General features: G+C 36.1%; 1 protein-coding gene across 1 annotated transcript in view; it reads right to left on the reverse strand.

Annotated features, from left to right (window-relative positions):
* PDE9A (phosphodiesterase 9A) overlaps positions 1-18,490 on the reverse strand; it is a 187,956-nt gene that overhangs the window by 137,984 nt on the left and 31,482 nt on the right. The window contains exon 4 of the mRNA XM_074213911.1: positions 12,672-12,715. Within this exon, the coding sequence (XP_074070012.1) occupies positions 12,672-12,715 (44 nt within the window). The remainder of the gene's footprint in view (positions 1-12,671; positions 12,716-18,490) is intronic.

Raw genomic sequence — 18,490 nt, forward strand, 5'->3', positions numbered from 1 at the left:
TTGCCTTGCAAAAAAACCTAAAAATAAAAAACTAGAAAAATGAAATTGAAATTGGCAGAACAAAGAAACATGCTGTGTAATTATGACTATAACAATATAAATAAAAAAATAAAATATCTCTTTCTAGTTTTTGCTTGCTCAATCTTCCCCCCCCACATTCATTTCGCTAGGTTATCTGCTATATATCCCCACGAGCAGCCTCTGTAGGATGCCAGTCAGCTGTGCCCGCCAATCATTCTCTCAACTCTGCTTCAGTGAAGTTCTCACTGTAATGTATTCATCTCCAAATGGACTCTGAAAGGCCCGGAAGAATCTGAGTCCCGAATAATTTTTTGTGCAGGGGATGATGCAGGGAAATGATGTAGAGAATTATGAATGTAGCAGAAACAAAAATCTGTAATCTTAAATACTGTTAAATCTTGTTAAATGGGTGGAGGTTCCCCACTCTTGAGATGTAATTGACTCCCATTATTTCATTGTTTAATGTAAAATTTGTATCCTGATCTCCTCAAGTCTTCAACCTTCTACTTGATTGTAGTCATCTAGGTAAGGTAAGGTAAGGAGGGAATTCCCTCTTTTGTCCTCAGTGCCCAGATAAGGGGCAAGACTATAAAACCTGGAGGCTGCTACCTCTCTCTGGTTCAATCAACTCTGTTAGACTATTCTTTTATCTCTATCTCTCTTTACCTATCTCTCTCTGTCTCTTCCTCACTCTCTGCCTTCTAGGTCTTTATTATCCATTCTGTCTTAAGTGTTTCTGACTCTTCAGGAGAAATTTTTTAACCTGGTTAATTTTATAATGAAATCCTGAGCTATTTTAACATCCTAGTTTAACATTCCTTTGTCTTTCCAGTGGCCTTGAATCTTCTGTTTTTACTCTCTAAATCTTTAATAATCAGCAATGGAACAATAAACTGTTGAGTTTCTCATTCCTGTAAGTTCATTAATCAGCTTTCCTTGTGTGAGAGAGAATAACTGATCAAATTAAATACAGCAGAATGCAGAGCATTGACTATATATTCTAGAAGAACTATACAGGATAAGTCAGATATGTACATCAGGGGTGGGGGCGAGAGGGAGAGTTGCTATTACCAATAGGAAGCCTCCCTTCACTAAAAAAATTTCTTTTTCTTTCAATTTATTGGACATCAAGTCTCCAGATCTTCTGGAGATTGTGAATCTCTTTGGGTTCTCTAGGAACCCCAGTTGAGAAATTCCTCAACAATGAACATTCCTTACCTGCTCTGAATGTCCTCCTATAAAAGGGAAAGAAATCACTATTTTTAACTGTCAAATAGATTCTGGGTGATTTACTTCATTTTAATTTCAGACCTATACTACCAAGGGACTGGCTGGAATCAGATCAAGGTCATGACAACTGTCAACAGTTGTTCAAGATTGGAACTAGGGATGAGCTCCTTGAAATTGAATTGGATGATGTAGAAGAAGGTGAATTCTAGGTGTCCTCTTTACTTCTGGTACATCTTAAAAAATGGTGATTTTTCCCATTGTCCCTGGGAAATTGGTGAGTAAAATGTCTGTGACTTTTCATCTCGGTGAGACCAGCATGTTATTGAGCATTATATCCTGAAGAAAACTACAGTAAATTGTTGGAGGTTGAAATTGAATTCTCCTTTTTTGTAAAATAGTAATCCTCAGGATTACCATTTGTGTTGACCCTGAGTCTTCTAGTCTGGTCCCTTAAGTTTCCTCCAAATTCTACCAGAGGATTTCCTCAGATCTCAGTTAGCATTTGTGATATGAAAAACTCTGACTTTGACTCCATCTTGAACTTCCTGATTTCATTTGGTTGAAGTTAGCATACCTTGTTAACCCTGTTTCAGTTTTTTAAACCACTAATTTCCTGTTTTTCCTCATGGGGTAATGTATATCTTCTCCTGTTATCTCTAAAAGTCTACTGAACACTCCCCTTTGAATTGCTCATGCAACTGAATACTATAGAAAACTATAACATTTATGTGAGGAACACATCATTTATTATAGAGATGATTAGCCAATACTGTCTTCACTCTGAGTAAATAAAGGGCAGTAAAATCTATCTATGGCTTATTCTGGCTTACTGGCAGTGACTGGTTGATAAATTCATCCCACACCTTCAAAAACATCAGGAAGGAATTGAATGAATTTGGGGGGAATGGGAAGATTTTTTTCCCCCTTTATTGAAAAAGGCAATGGAACCAGCATGATTTGCAGTAATCAACAAGCTTCCTTTAGGGAAAAATCTATCTAATTTAGAAACTGATAAGTCCAGCTCATATAAATTTGACAGAACTGAATCTTGATGATTTGAAAGAAAAAACTTTTGCATTTTGTAAAACTTAAGATCTGTCATTGTACCTTGATTTGATAAATTGGCTGGGTTTTATCTCCAAAGAGCAATTCTACTTTATTGAAATTTATGTGGCATTGAATTGAGTAAAGAACTCTGGTTTTCAATGGTTTTTGATGCTTATAATTAGCTTGTAATAATAGAAATAAAGTTCCTAGTCTGAATCCACCTGGAAAAATGACCATTACATTAAATTCTCTACACGATCTGTCAAATAGAGAATTAGGGAAATAGGGAAATTCTATTGCTTTGTGTTTCCTCAAAAAGGAAGAAAAACCAATTTTATTCCACCAATTGTCTTCCTCTACATATCCCTGTGAGGGTACCACCCCCCTACCTTTATTTTCTTTCAGCAGAACTCTGCTGCTTGATAGCCTGAAAAGTCTTCACCCTTAGGCTGAATTCTTAGGACTGGTAATCTAACTGAATTCCTTTGTTAATAATTAACAAATTCTTATCTAGTCATACCCTTTTCTAGTGACTACCCTAGCAGTCATTATTCAAACTTCTTTGTTCATCCCACACTTCCCACTCTCTTATTTTCATCCCCCTCAATCCAATAATCCAATTCTAATGATACCTATGCTTTACACAGTCCTTTGGAATGCTCATATCCTATAATTGTGAATGTCTTATAGCTTTTTAAAAAAAAGACCTGACTTTTATCTTGCACATTTTCCTTTACTGCTTTTTCATCTTCTTACACTCCTCGAAATCTGATACCCTTCTATTGACATAACTTCTCTGATCACTTTTCTTGCACTGGATATAATTCATGCTCTTAACTCACTTGGGGGAGTTGGGATGCTTCTTGCTCCCCAGTGCTACTTTCAGACTTTTCCTCTATCCACATCACTCAGCAATATCTCCTCCTTTGAGGATCACTCAATCTATTCACAATGATGGAGATAGCTTTTATCTTTTGATTGGTGCTCCACTTCCATGTTTATGAACTATGAAATTCCTTTATCTGATAATTACTGTTTATCATTTCTTCTTTTCCTTAGCCTTAATAGCCTTTAACAATGTTCATCATCCTCATTGAAATCAGAGTATGTGGTGAGGAGTAAGGTATAAGAAGAGTTGAAAGGTAGGAGGAGGCTAGGTCAGGAAGGAATCTGAATGTCAGAAGATTTTATATTTGAGCTTGATCAAAAAGTGATAGGCAAGGGCCAGCTAGGTGGTGCAATGGATAGAGCACCAGACCTGGAGTCAGGAGGACTTGAGTTCAAATTTGACCTCAAACACTTAATAATTACCTACCTGTGTGGCCTTGGGCAAGCCACTTAACCCCATTGCCTGAAAAAAAAACACTAAAAAAAACCCAAACAAAATAAACCAAAAAAAGTCTTAAAAAAGAGTGATAGACAGGCAGTGGCATTTATTGAAGGTAGTGGGGGGGGGCATTGATATGATCAGACATGTACTTTAAGAAAATCAATTTGTGACAGAATGAAGATGGATAGGAGTAAAGAAAGACTTGTGTCAGGCAAGACCAACCAGCAAGCTATTACAACAATTTAAGTATGAGAGAATGAGAGTCTGCACTGGAGTTATGGCAGGGTCAATGGAGAGAAAGGGCATATTTTAATAATATTGCAAGGGAAGAATCTACAGGCCTTGGCAACAGATTGAATATAGGGGTTGAGAGATAGTCCAGGATTACACCTAGGTTGTGAACCTGAGGTTCTAGGAGAATGATGCTATCCTTCATAGTAATGGAGAAGTTGGGGAGTTAGGGAAGTATTTAGTGGGAAAGAATAGTTGGATTGTAAGATGTTAAGAAGAGAGTAAAATAAAATGGAGGCATTTGTTGTGTCTCTTTTTCAAAGAATTTAACCACAAAGAGTAGAATCTTACACTGACATTCTGAGATCAAATTGAGAATGATGAACAGGGGTAAATGATAAAAGACAGAGGAAACAAAGGAAAGGTAAAAGGTTATTATCAGATGTATGAACTTCAGAATACCCTCCTAATGGCAGTAAATACCCTTTCCAAAAATGATTTATTTAAAAAAATTTTTTTTTTGATGAGGCAATTGGGGTTAAAAGTGACTTATTCAGGGTCACTCAGCTAGTGTCAAATATCTAAGGTTAGACTTGAATTAAGATCTTCCTGACTCCAGGTCTGGTGCTCTATCCACTGCACCACCTAGCTGTCCATTCTTTCATAACTTTGCCCCCCCCGCCCCTCATTTGCTAACTATAGCTAAGGAAGGTATAATATTCTTTGTCCCCATTGCTACTTCTAGATTTTTCATCTATTGTCATCATTTGATAACCTTTCTTCTTTTAACGTTCACTCAATTCATATTGGCTTCCAATCTAGATTCCAGTAACTATTATCTTCCAATTTCCAAGACTTTCTCTTTTCTTTAGTGAGTTCAGTGCTCGCCTCCTGTTCTTTCCTCCCCAAATTCTGTCATCCTGCTAGACTCCAACTTACATTGGTTAAGTGGGATTGTGAATCAAATCAGGAAGGAGTAAAAGCACTGCTGGTCTTTTTACAGATCTCATCACAGAAAAGGATCACAATAACAAAGTGATTAACAGTAAAAATGTGGGACTACAGTTATTCCTTTATGAGATCCTAATTAGCTCCTTGAGTGATTCAAAAAGGAAACAACTGATAGGATAAAGGCTCTAAGTGACCTTTAAAAGTCAGTTCACTGCTGATCCAGAACATTATACACATTAACTACAACATTATGAGATGATCATCTATGATGAATGCAGTTCAGTGATTAAGGACAATTCTGAGACACCTATTATGGAAAATGCCATCCATATCCAGAGGAAAAAAACTATGGAGTCTGAATGCAGATCAAAGTATGTTCACTTTTTAAAATTTCTTTTATATATTTTTCTTTTTTTCCCTGTATTTCTAATTCCTCATTTGCAACATAACTAATATGGAAATATGTTAAACATGATTGTACATGTGCAACCTATGTAAGATTTTTCACTGCCATGGGGAGGGAAGAGGGAAAGGAAGGATAGTAGAAAAATGTGGAATTTGAAAATCTGTAAAAGGATAAATATAGAAAACTACCTTTGTATGTAATTGGAAAAATTAAATTAAAAAAGTCTGTTTACTGTATCCAAGAGACAGACTCAAAGAGAAATTGAAAAAAGAGACATAGATAAACAGGGAGCTGGAAAAATAGAAAAAAAATAAAGCACAGAAAGTACAGGTAGAATAACCACTACAAAGAGAGGTTACTTTGGCAGAATAGGAATGGAGCATGTTGGGACAGAAACTGCTGCTGAAATTCCCCCAGACAATAGATTCCAAGGTCATAATCCTGTATGTCATTTCTCCTCTCATGTTCCTTTATGGAAATTTGAGAGCTTCCTTTTTGTTACAGGAAGATATGTTTACCTTTGGTAGTTCGTATTGTCTTTATACACAATGCAAAACACAAGCCTATTTGGATATACTTTAAGAGAATGTAAGACAGAAATTGTAGAGGAGCATATACAGAAAAGGTTGGGTTTTTAAAAAATTTTTTTATTTTTGCTAGGACTCTATCTCTGATTAGGGACTTGCTTAGAACTACAAAAGATAGAATTAATGATCATTTGATACAATTTCCTTTAGCAAATAAGTATTTATATAGAGAAGTTCAATTGAATAATGAATCAGCTTTAGGGTGAAGAGGAAAAATAGGAGCAATCCTGCTTATCACATCATCCTACTAAAACTATTACAATGTTATGATACCATAGTTGATTAGTGGACATTTATCATTACTTCCCAATGGGAAATGATGTAGGCAAGTACCTGATTCCATTAATGACTCTGATTCCATTAATAGCCTTTGAAAGATTCAAGTTCCTGTTCTTTCAAACCTACCAAAACTATACGATTTCTTCTTTGTCACAAATATGACCAAAGGGATAGCTTTTTCTGGTAAAGCTAAATAACACAGTATCATAAGTCCCAAAGATGCATTCTCATACAAGATTGTGGACCATTGCAGGGCTACTATATCTTCCCAGTATTCTGTCTTTCTCAGATTCTCTACCTCAACAAAATAAGAGAGTATATTTGACTAGTAAAGGAGTCAGGAGAGTCATTTCCCATAACTGTTCATATAGTCCATTATTTCATTAGCTTGGCCATGACTGTTTCCTTATCTGAATAGTATGTTTCCTTTTTTTCTTTTGCAAGGTATTGGAGTAAGGTAATGAATTGCTCAAGGTCATATAGCTAAATAACTATTAAGTTTCTGAGGCTTGATTTGAACTCAGGTCCTCCTGACTCCAGAGCCAGTGCTCTATCCACTGTGCTACCTAGCTACCTGCTGGATAGTATATTTCACTCACCCTTCAGAATCCATGCATGCTTCTAGTCCTTAGGTAGGTTAATCTACTCTACTTTGCAACTCTTTTATTGTTTTTGTTTTTTTGCAAGGTGATGGGGTTAAGTGACAGCTAAGTAATTATTAAGTGTGAGATTGGAGGTGAACTTAGATCCTCCTGACTCCAAGGTCAATCTTGATTGACGATCTAGTTAGTGTAAACTTGCCAAATATATTATAAATGACTGAATTGGATCATGCTTCACAATCAAATGAGTCCTCTAGCCAGATCATTTTGTCATCTATTCTATTTTGATGCATATTTTCCCTTCTCCCTTTGACCTCTTAGCATAGTCATCAAATATTTACTACCAAGGTGATATATTACTACCACTTCTGATTTATTTTCCCAATTTTGTCTCCCTCATTGAGTGCAAATTTTTTTTCCTCTTTCTTCCATTTCTTTTTTTTAAAACATTATCTTAGAACCTCTTTTTTATGATCCTTTCCATGACATCCCTGAAGACATTAGGGTTCTGAAGAGACACATAGAATTAGAATGTAAATAGTTCATCAATAATTTATTGATTCCTATGTTTGTACTACTATTCAGTTCCAGTCTTCGCATCAGGAATCCTGCTAAATCTTGTGAGATCCTTACTAATTTCTCAGTCCTTGAACTCTTTTTCTTTGTTTTGCATTTTTTTTTCAATTAAATGTAAAGATAGTTTTCAAGATTTAATTTGCACGATTTGGGGTCCTATGCTTTGCTCCTTCTCTTTCTTCCCTCCACCCTCTCCCAAGATCGCAAGAAATCTGATATAGGTTATTCTTGTTCAGTTATGCCAAACATTTTTATATTGATCAAGTTGTAAAAGAAGAATCAAAACAAAAGGGGAAAAAACCATGAGAAAGAAAAAACAACAAATTTTAAAAAGTGAAAATAGTATTCTTTTGAGTGCTTTCAGACTCCATAGTTCTTTATCTTAAAGTGGATTACAAATATTTTGGAATTGTCTTTGATCACTATTGTTGAAAAAAGCTAAGTCTATTATAATTGATCATCTTACAATGTTGCTTTTGCTGTATTCAATGTTCTCCTGATTCTTCTCACTTCAGTCATCATTAGTTTATGTAAGTCTGGCCAGGTTTTTCTGAAATATACCTCCTCATGATTTCTTATAGAACAATAATATTCCATCACATTCATATATCACAACTTTTCAACCATTCCCCAATTGATGGACATCCCTTCGGTTTCCAATTTTTTGCCACTATGAAAAGAAATGCTATAAATAAAACATATTGGCCCTTTCCCCCTTTTTTATGATCCTTTTGGGATACAGACCTAGTAGTGGTATTGCTGAATCAAAGGGCATGCATAACCCTTTCTTTCTGGTTGCCTGTTTTATTTTTTTCTTTTGACCTGGAAGATTTTTATTTTTGTAATTATGTTCCTAGGCATTTTCATTTTGGGGTTTTAAGAGATAACTCTCATCTGCTTACTTGTTCTAATATGTCAGGGAAGTTTTTCTTTTATGAATTCTTAAAATATTTGATAATGGAATTCAGATGACCTAGAATTCTCAAATTCTTTCCTTGACCTGTTTTCCAATTTAGTCCCCCTGCCCCCCCATCACCAGGTTAGTTGTTTATGACAAGAAAGACCTTGCACTTTTATCATTTTTTCATTTTTGATTCTGCTTAAATATTTCTCATTGTATCTTGATATCTTGGTCCATTCAAATTTTCAGGGAATCTGTTAACTTGGTGTGATAAGACTAGAGTTTCTTCCCCTAAAACTGAGATTAGTTTTCCCTAAAAGCCAGCAAAACTACCTGGGACCTGGATGGCCCCTGTCTTCCTTGATAAAGCTTCCTAATTGTGTGAGTCCTACCTATGTAGAGTCAGGGCTCTTTAACTTGACAAATATCTGGAAACCAGGTGAGTCAGTCACTAGACTTTGCTCTGCTGTACAGATGGGTTTCCATGGAGATAAGATGGGGAGGGAAAGAAAACTATGTTCAGAGAAACTAAATGCTACTATATATATATATCTTTACTATGTTAGGTCAAAATAAACTTCATCCTTTTGTTATGTTCTATAACTTTCTAGAGGCTTAATTTATCCCAGAATTGAATTTGAGCTAACAGGATGCTAGCATTAGATTCACCACCAACATCTGGCATTGACAACAATTGGGATGAGATGAGATGAGATGGTGTCAGGGCTCATAAAGTAGTTAGTTGGGGCAAGAAAATAGTAAATATAGAGGGTTGGGTGATTAAATGAAAGTTACGTGGTGACCGGTTGCAAGAGTCTCTCTAATTATGTATGTCCAATCCTCTCTCAGGGACAAGGAGCAGGCTCCCATCCACACAGAACAATTTAGCTCAGTGTGTGCTGGGGGAGACTGTCTGAGAGGATAAAGAAATGTGATGTCCAACATGTCCTCACTATTACCAAACCTCCTGCAGATGTTAGAGTGCAAGCATATTAAGATTTAAAATTGAACTGACCCAACTCATTTGGCAAATAGAAATAGAGATCTCAGTTTTAGGGCCTATGTCATGAAAAATGAGAGGTAAATAAAGGAGCTGGTGACAGTCCACATCTAGGAACCCACCGCATGGTCTCTGTCCTAGAGATTACAGTTCTACTCCATTACAGTTCTACTCCAGGGAGCCATAAATCAAGAGAATGAGAGACTTGGGAACTCCTACTGGTGGTGAAAAAGAATCAATTTATTAAAGTACATAGGAGGTTGATTCACTGCATTGAGGGAGTAAGAAGTATGTGGGTTTTCATAGGAAAGGAACTTAGGAAATTTCAGAAAAGGTTCAAATAGATACCTGATGAAATGGTGAAGGTTAAGCTCAAATGGAGCCAATGTTGAAATTCTCTATACAACTAATTTCATAGAGTTGTGGAACAATCCAATGATTGAATTTTACAGAGTTTGATAAACATATCGAAGCCTCCAGTTAGGGATTACCCTTAATGCCTTTTCGGTGTCTGAGATAGGAATTATCCATATATGATCGCATAAAGATGAATTTTCAGTGTAACTTGCTCCCAAATAGGCAATTTCCAAGGAAGGGGTAAAGTTCCTAAAGGAAATGGGTTTGATAATTTGGGTTTATGTGGGTCCCCTTATAGCTAGCAATACCTTATGACTAGCTGACCTCAGGAACAATTTGATGCCATCTTCTAGGTGGAGTCCCACTAGAATGACTTCAGACCTTAACTTTGAGCATCTTTTAGCATATTAATTAATAGGTGCGGGCTGATCAGTTATTGAAATTTGAGCAAGATTTGAGAATGGTGGCATGGGAAAATATTGCAGTTAATGTGAATCATTGATTTGATAATGCCAAGTGGGCAGAAAACAATGATTGTTGTTAAATTATTTCAATTGTATCTGACTCCCAATAACCCCATCTAGGCTTTTCTTGGTACATTTACTGGAGTGGTTTGCTGTTTCTTTTTCAGTTCATTTCTCAGGGTCATACCAATAGTAGGTGTCTGAGACCATCTGAGGCCAGATTTGATCTCAGGAAGAGGAGTCTTGATAGTCTTGATAGTCTATCCATTGCACCACTTAAACAATGATACCTTTTCCCAGAGGTATGACTCCTAAAACATTGGGTTGATAAGAAAACAACTGATCACTAACCCTTGTAGATGCCAGCAAAACTTTATAAGGAAATTCTGTACCATGGCATAAGGGGTCCTTGAGTTTCACCCAAGCCAAAGACAACTCCTAAAACTCCAGACTTATTTGGAATCACTTTGGGAAGATTAAAGAGAGCAGACTATGGGGAAAAGTAGATTTTATATTTTGCAGAGTCAGAATATATGTTAGTTCTATCAGAAACCTCCCTGAATAGAATCCAAAAAAGTTACCTGAATTGTAGTTAACAACAAAGAATATTTCATTAAGGTGAAAGAAATTTCTTCTGTTGTGTTGGAATACTTTGTTATACCAGCTCCCCAGTTGCCCCTGAGGAAGAACAGATACCACCTGACAACTTACAGTGAACTATAGAAAGCTGAACAAAATCATTATACCTATTTCTAAAGCTGATTCTGACCTCACCACTATTGTAGAACAGATAGTTCAGGCCCAGAGGGCAGGGGAAAGTACTAGGCTTATTGGCTTTACCAATGCCTGTTTCTCTATTCCTATGGCTGACTAGTTCAGAGCAGTTTGCTTTTACCTGGGAAGGAGTTACCTTCCCCAAGGTTATATTGTAGTAGGCAGAGACCTGAAAAGGACTTTCTTCCTTAAGGCACTGATGGACATCACCATAATATTGGCAGAGCCAGATGAGGCTATGGTGACAGAAACCCTCCATCAGATACCTGATAAGGATGGGAAAAACAACCCTAAGAAAATCAAGTTTTGGAGGTAACAATGAAGGAGGAAACTTTAGATGACTCCAGGTATAATCCAGAACAAACTATTGATATTTGCTTTCCCACAGCTTTAAAGGAGGTCCAGAGACTTATTGGACTTATTAGACTCTTCAGATTTTGGAGTACCCACAGTCCATCTGGATATCCCGAAGTACTCATTTACCAAGTCATCCAAAAGTCTACCTTTTTTATAAAGTGGGACTCAGAGTAGGCTATAGTACCTTAAGCTATAAAGTTGGCTATCCAGCAGTCTTCGACTTTATGACCCCACAAGACCAATGTTTCTAGAGATTTCTAACTATAAAAACCAGGCTGAGTAGAGCCTTTGGCTGGACCTCTAAGTTCCTCAAGGCAACTAACTGTTCATTGAAACACTCTTGAAAGTTGCTTGTTTAGGATACAGTTGATATTGAACAGAAGAGGCAGGGTTGAACAATTATCTTTTTATCCTATATTGTCAATTATGCCTATTGTCATTAGATTTCTAGAAATGTAGTGTTTGCCAGTTTTCAAGGTATGGAAGCTCAGACTGAAAATCAACAATTGGCTTTTGCAAGCTGGTCTGACCTGGCTCTAACTCTTCCCTGAAATTAAACTCCTGAGGGCAAGGACTACTCTGTTGAATTTGTGCTCCCAGGGTTTAGCAATGATACATCATAATCTCATACAGATCCTTCTATCATTTTAATCCTTTTAAACCTGGCGCCTTTCCACCTCTTCAGTCTACTCATACAGTTCCTCCAAAACCAGACTAGCATATTTGCTATTCCTTCCAATTAAATCTCCATTTCCTATTTTTGTGTCTTGGCATTAGATGTCTCTCAAGTTTAGAATGCTTTCCTGGCATGAATACCCATTGCTGGCCAGGTTTCTTAAGAACAACTTCACATGAGGCTTTTCATTATTCACTTACCTACTTGTGTCTTTCCCTTCAAGCTGACTTGGTATATTATTTGTAGTTTTTATACATATCTATACATATTTCTCTAATTAGAATGTAAACTCCTTTAGGACAGGGACTTTCACTTTAGTCTTTGCATCTCCAAAGATTAACACAGTAAGAAGTACTTTATTAGTACTTGATAATCACTCTTTTGTTGATTGATTTCATTCATTTTGTGAGAATGAGAAACAAAAGATGGTCAACCAAATTGCTATATTTGTATCTCTGAAATACTAAAAGAACAGGAGGAAGGCTTTAGTGATACTGGATATAAACTTCATATAAGATTTGTGTAAAAATATATGCAAGGACCACACAGAAGGAGAAGGCTCAAGGAACTTCCATTTCTTTTAGAAGTATTATCCACAGCAATGGACTCATGGACACATAAAAACTAAATCTATAGAGAAACAGCTAATCTAAGATCTTCATTTACAAATTCATCATTAATATATCTAAATGTTCACTGGTTAAATTATCTCTTGATAATTTGTTATTTGTTAACATTGGCTGTTGATTTGTCTTTAGTTTTATTTATATATTTTGCATATCAAAAGCTTCCATGGGCTATGCTTAAATACTTTTCTCAAAGAATATTTCTAATAATAGGGGATCATTCAAATCCTTTTGAAAAAGGAAAATAGTGTCTTACCAGAGAATTGTTTGATGGCCACAGGTCTCACTTTGTAAGGAGTGCTGTAAAAGAGAACATAGTTCCTTTTTTATTGACTCATAAAGTCTTATCTTAAGTTGAGCATAAAGGATGTGAACTTAGGAGTCAGTTAAAATTCAACAGATTGAGAAATAAGTTACTTTGAAAGTTTTGAATCTCTTCTTTAGTTGAATTTGAAATGTTTTTAAAATAATAACTATGATGACACTCATTTATGAAACTTGTAATTGACCAATAAAACAAATGTTGTAGCACTTTGAGAACTGACTATGCTCAAATGTATTAAATGAAATAATTACCACAGGACTTTTAAAATTTGACTAGCTAGCATCCCGAGTTTTAAGGTAATTCAGGGTTATGTTTTAAAATTTCCTAATTAATGAATGAAAGTACAAAATCTCATTAATTAATCAATTATCTCTTTGAGTCCACACTTCAGTTAATTGAATATTGCTTATTGAGAAAACTAGAGAAACCTCTTTTCATATAAGCAGATTCTCAGTTCTCTGTACTTATTAAAACTTCTCAACTTTTGGTCAGTCATTTCAGTCATTTCTGACCTTGTGACCCCAAGTGAGGTTTTCTTTGCAAAGATACTAAAGTGATTTTCCACTTTGTTCTTCAGCTTATTTTTATAGGTAAGGAACTGATAGACAGGATTAAGTGACTTGTCCAGGGTCTTGCAGTTCTTAAGTGTTCAAAATCTTCAGATTTGAATTCAGGAAGATGAGTCTTCTGACTCTAGGTCTATCACTTTATCATTTTGGCCTCATTTAAATTCAAAATTAATAGTTATCTAATTAATAAATAGAACATTCAATAATGCAAAGATAAATACTTATTTATAATATTTAGCTGTGAGATAGATCACATCTCAAGTCAGCATCAGCAATCACTATTACCCTTGACTTCACTTCTAAAATATATTTCATCATTCAGTCTTTCCAGAGAACAGCCAAAGTCTTTCATAAAGAAAGAGGAAAATATGTTATTTATTGATAATTTAAAGGTAAATGGAATAAATTCTTTGTTCCTATTATCTTACAATTAATCTCTAGTCTACTCATAGTTGGCAGCTACAGCTTTATAGTTCACAGGAAAAACTCAAAACTTTTCTTACTTTTTTTTGCAGAACTTAAAACTCAATTTCTCTAAATATTAAAGTTCTCTTTTCAAATAACAGTCAAGGAGGAAGCTAGGTGGCACAGTGGATAGAGCACCGGCCCTGGAGTCAGTAGTACCTGAGTTCAAATCCTTCCTCAGACACTTAATAATGACCTAGCTGTGTGGCCTTGGGCAAGCCCCTTAACCCCATTGCCTTGCAAAAACCTAAAACAAAATCAAAAAACAGTTAAAACTCTGTCCTCATAGACTTCTTTTTTTTTGTTTGTTTTGTTTTTGCCCAAGGTCACACAGCTAGGTCATTATTAAGTGTCTGAGGATGGATTTGAACTCAGGTACTCCTGACTTCAGGGCCGGTGCTCTATCTACTGCACCACCTAGCCGCCCCCCTCATAGACTTCTTATAGAAAAATTAAACTTACACTCTCTCTCTCCACTAACTCATTGGAAAAATAGCAGTTAGATGGCTCTCCTCCACAAACTTTTCAGAGAATGACAACTGAATTGTAATTATTCAAGATTACAAAACCAGCAAAAATAGAGGAATAAGGGGAAGCAGGATATCCCTAATCCTCTCCTCCCCACACAAAGACTCTATCAAGGATCTAGGAAGAATAGCAGTCCGATTTCATTCTTAGTCCTTCATTTTCAAAGAGGACCAATGATATCATGGGGTGATGTTTTGACTTGTATGTGAATTGGATTAAAGTGAGGCAGAATTGCACAAAGTTGTCAGCCTCTCTTCCAGAGACATTGTAGTCTAGTCACAAGACAAAAGTCAGGATGATCTTGGCATCTTTGATGTCTGGCCAAGTTCTCAGTGTTCCATACCTCCTGCTTCAATGCCTTTATGGCCTTTGGAACAAATTGTTCTCATCCACCAATTCCACCAGGGGGAAGTTTTCACATACTTGAGGTAAACATCTCCCTAATACACCAACAGTTTTGAGATCTATCTGTTATTCTCAACCTGTTTTACCCTGATAATGACTAAGCAGTCAATTTTTGATCCCAAAATATTGAATTCAGACCTTGGGTAATCAGAACCCAAACTGTGAGAACAGGGATGAGCCTGCAGCTCTATCACTTAGACCCTAGTAAAAGATGAGGGATTTAGATGTCATAACCCCAGCTCAGCATCCTAGACTAAAAGTCCCCTATGAAGGCCAGCAGTTCTGTCTCTCTGCATTATAGTTTTCCAGCTAGCTAATGGACCATGTCTAGCAACTGTCTACTGGAGGGACAACTCTACAGCTGTATTCTCTAGCCTCACACTTGATCCATGAGGGCCTCTAAATCATTCTCAATGAATTTGATGTTCTTTCACTGGAGCTGCCCCTGTGATCCCTGAAGAACACAACACTCAATACATAGAGAAAGCAGTAACAAGACCTCAGAGAATATAAAGCAGGACCAAACAAGGACTTAACTTTTTCTCTACAAGAGCTCAGAGCCTGCTTGAAACACAAAGTCTCAATTCAGGATGTAAGGTTGGAAGAATGAATTTAAAAAAAAAGAATTCCTATAAATCCTTTGGGTCTCCAGGAATACCAAAGGATTCTAACATAAGAAATATGAATTCTTCCCTACCAAACCCTCAAACCTAGGACATTAAAAAAATATGTACCTCTTTCTTTTTCCTAAGCCCCCACATCAAATATCTCCATTCCTTTCCTCCTAATCTTAATTAAACTATTAACTGTTAAGTTAGACATTATCTGATAATGACTTAAATTAATAACACTTTCCAAATGTATATGCATTGTTATAGTGGACTCAAAGACCACTGTACCTTCATGTCTCAAAGAAATGAAATCATAGTGGCAGAATATCTGTCTCTCAGATAAGAATGCCAGAAGAGACCTTTAAGAATACTTAGTTAACATGGCCAAAGGGAAATAAAACTGTTCATACTCTTTGATCCAGCAATACCATTTTGGGATATGTCTATATCCCAAAGAGATCATAAGAAATGGGAAAATTCCCACATGTTCAAAAATATTTATAGCAGTTCCTTTTATATTGGCAAAGAACTGGAAATTTAGGGGATGTCCATTCATTGAGGAATGGTGAGTAAGTTATGGTTCACAAATGTGATGGATATCTGTAAGATATCATGAGCAAGGGGGCAGCTAGGTAGCACAATGAATAGAACTCTGGCCCTGGAGTTGAGGACCTGAGTTCAAATGCGATCTCAGACACTTAATAATTACCTACCTGACTGACTTTGGACAAGTCATAACTCCATTGCATTGCAGAAAAACAAAAACCAACCAAACAAAAGAAATCACGAGCAGCCTGACTTTAGAGAAGCCTGGAAAGACTTGCATGAACTGATGTTGGGTGAAGTGAGCAGAATCAGAAGAATGTTGCACACATTAACAACAATACTGAAGGTGATCAACTATGATGGATGCAGTTCCTCTCAGCAGTTCAATGACCAAACACAATCGTGAAAGACCTGTTATGGAAAATGCCATACAGATTCAGAGTAAAAACTGTGGAGTCTGACTGCAGAACAAAGCCTATTATGTTCACTTTAAAAAACTTCTTTATGTTTTTTTTCTTTCTTACTCATGGTTGTTTTTCCCCTTAGTTCTAATTCTCCTTTCACGACTAATATGGAAATATTATGATTCTATATGTACAACTTTTACCAGATTGTTCACCACCACCATGGGGAGGGGGTAGGCAAAAGAGAGTGGTGGAAAATGTGGAACTCATAAACTTGCAAATGGATGAATATTGAAAACTATCTTTGTATGTAATTGGAAAAATAAAATAAAGTTAAAAAAGAATACTTAATTTCCCCTCACTGAAGATGGGGGAAATAAGCATGCTTGAGAAGTAATATGGAGTAGTGGAGAAGGAACTTGCCTTCAAATGCATAGGACTTGGATTCAAATCCTGCTTCTGAAACACTGACTGTATGACCTAGTACAAATCACTTGTTACTCATATCTCAGTGCCTTTAAGTAATTCTAAGACTATGAGTAGAGAGAATCTAGTAGAGAGAATTTCATCATTGGAAGTTATAGTATGAAATAACATTTTCTACTGGGGACTCCTCTTCCTTTCAACTCTTCTCTGACCAAGACACCCCACTCCTTAACCCATTTGATTGCTTCACGGCTGACACTACATGAATAAGATAGAATTAACTAACTCTATTCCTCACAGGGAGATGGAGAGTCCCCAGGCTTCCTAAGGTTCTTTTAGACTTTATCATCTAATCTGCCTTGAGCACTGTTTTCTGAACTATAAATATAAACTAAAGACCTCTGGGCCCCGCCTCTCACTCTGCCCTTATGCCCCATATATATCCTGGCCCATCCATCTCTTAGGGGTTTTATGTGGTGTCTCTTTCTAAGAAAATAAACTCCTTGAGAGTAATAATTATGTCCCTTTTCCTGTTTTTAACCCCAGTTAATTTAAAAAGCATTTAAGTGTCTACTATGTGAAACAAATTTGACAGAATAGTTGATTATAAAAATGTAATAGTTGTTATATGAAAACATAGGATGAATTCCTTAGGAAAAGTTTCTGTTTCCTTACCCATTGGGCAAACCGTTTATTTAAAGGGGATTTTTGTTGTTTGTGTTTTTTCTTCAGCTTGTTTAGAATTCCAGTTTATTTCTCTATTTTGAATCTTTTTTGAATCTTTTTTCTTTACAAACTTTATTTTTATTTTTTCATCCATATGCACATGTATATTTTAAATCACAAAGTTTCTTTCCACCCTCCTTTCCTTCTCTTCCCCCAGTGGAGAACAGTCAGATTAGCATTGCATATACATATTTTTTTTATGTTTTTGCAAGGCAAATGAGGTTAAATGACTTGCCCAAGGCCATACAGCTAGGTAATTATTATTAAGTGTCTGAGGTCTGATTTGAATTCAGGTACTCCTGACTCCAGGGCTGGTGCTCTATCCACTGTGCCACCTAGCCGCCCCTATACATATTTTTGATAAACATGTTTGTGGTATGAGGAATTAGGATTAAGGGAAAGAGATAATTTTTATAAAGTGTTCATCAGTTTTTGAATGGTTTTTTTTTTTTTTTTTTGGTTTTTGCTTTGTTTTGTTTTTCTTCCTCTGGATGGGGATAACATTGTCCAATTTATTTCTCACTAAGCACTATGTAGTGCTTTTGTATTATATCCATGTGCTTAAATAAAAAAAAAGTTTCTTTTACTTTGATATCACTTTCATTTCCTAGTGAATCTCTCTCTGTCCCCCACCCAGAAAAGATATTACCTGCATCCTGAAATGGGAAAAAGTGAACGAGTCTGAGAATGGCTTAACATTTTCCAAATGTGTATGTGCTGTTATAGGGGACTCAATGATCATCTAACCTTTATGTATTAAAGAAATGAAATAGTGGCAAAATGATATCTGTCCCTCAAATAAGAATGCTGGAAGAGATCTTCAAGAAAACTTAGCTAATGTGCTTATAGGGCACTAAAAGTGTGCATATCCTTTGATCCAACAATACTATTATTAAGTCCATATGCCAAAGAGAACATAAAAAAATGGGAAAAGTCCCAAAAGTTCAAAAATATTTTAGAGCAGCTCTTTTTATAGTAGTAGCAAAAAGGAAATGCCCATGACTCAACCAAGAGTAAAGGCTGGTTATTTAAGAGAGGACAAGAAATAAAAACTAATAGTAGCCTAATGA

The sequence above is a fragment of the Macrotis lagotis genome, chromosome 1 (assembly GCF_037893015.1).
Source record: "Macrotis lagotis isolate mMagLag1 chromosome 1, bilby.v1.9.chrom.fasta, whole genome shotgun sequence".
NCBI lineage: Eukaryota > Metazoa > Chordata > Mammalia > Peramelemorphia > Peramelidae > Macrotis > Macrotis lagotis.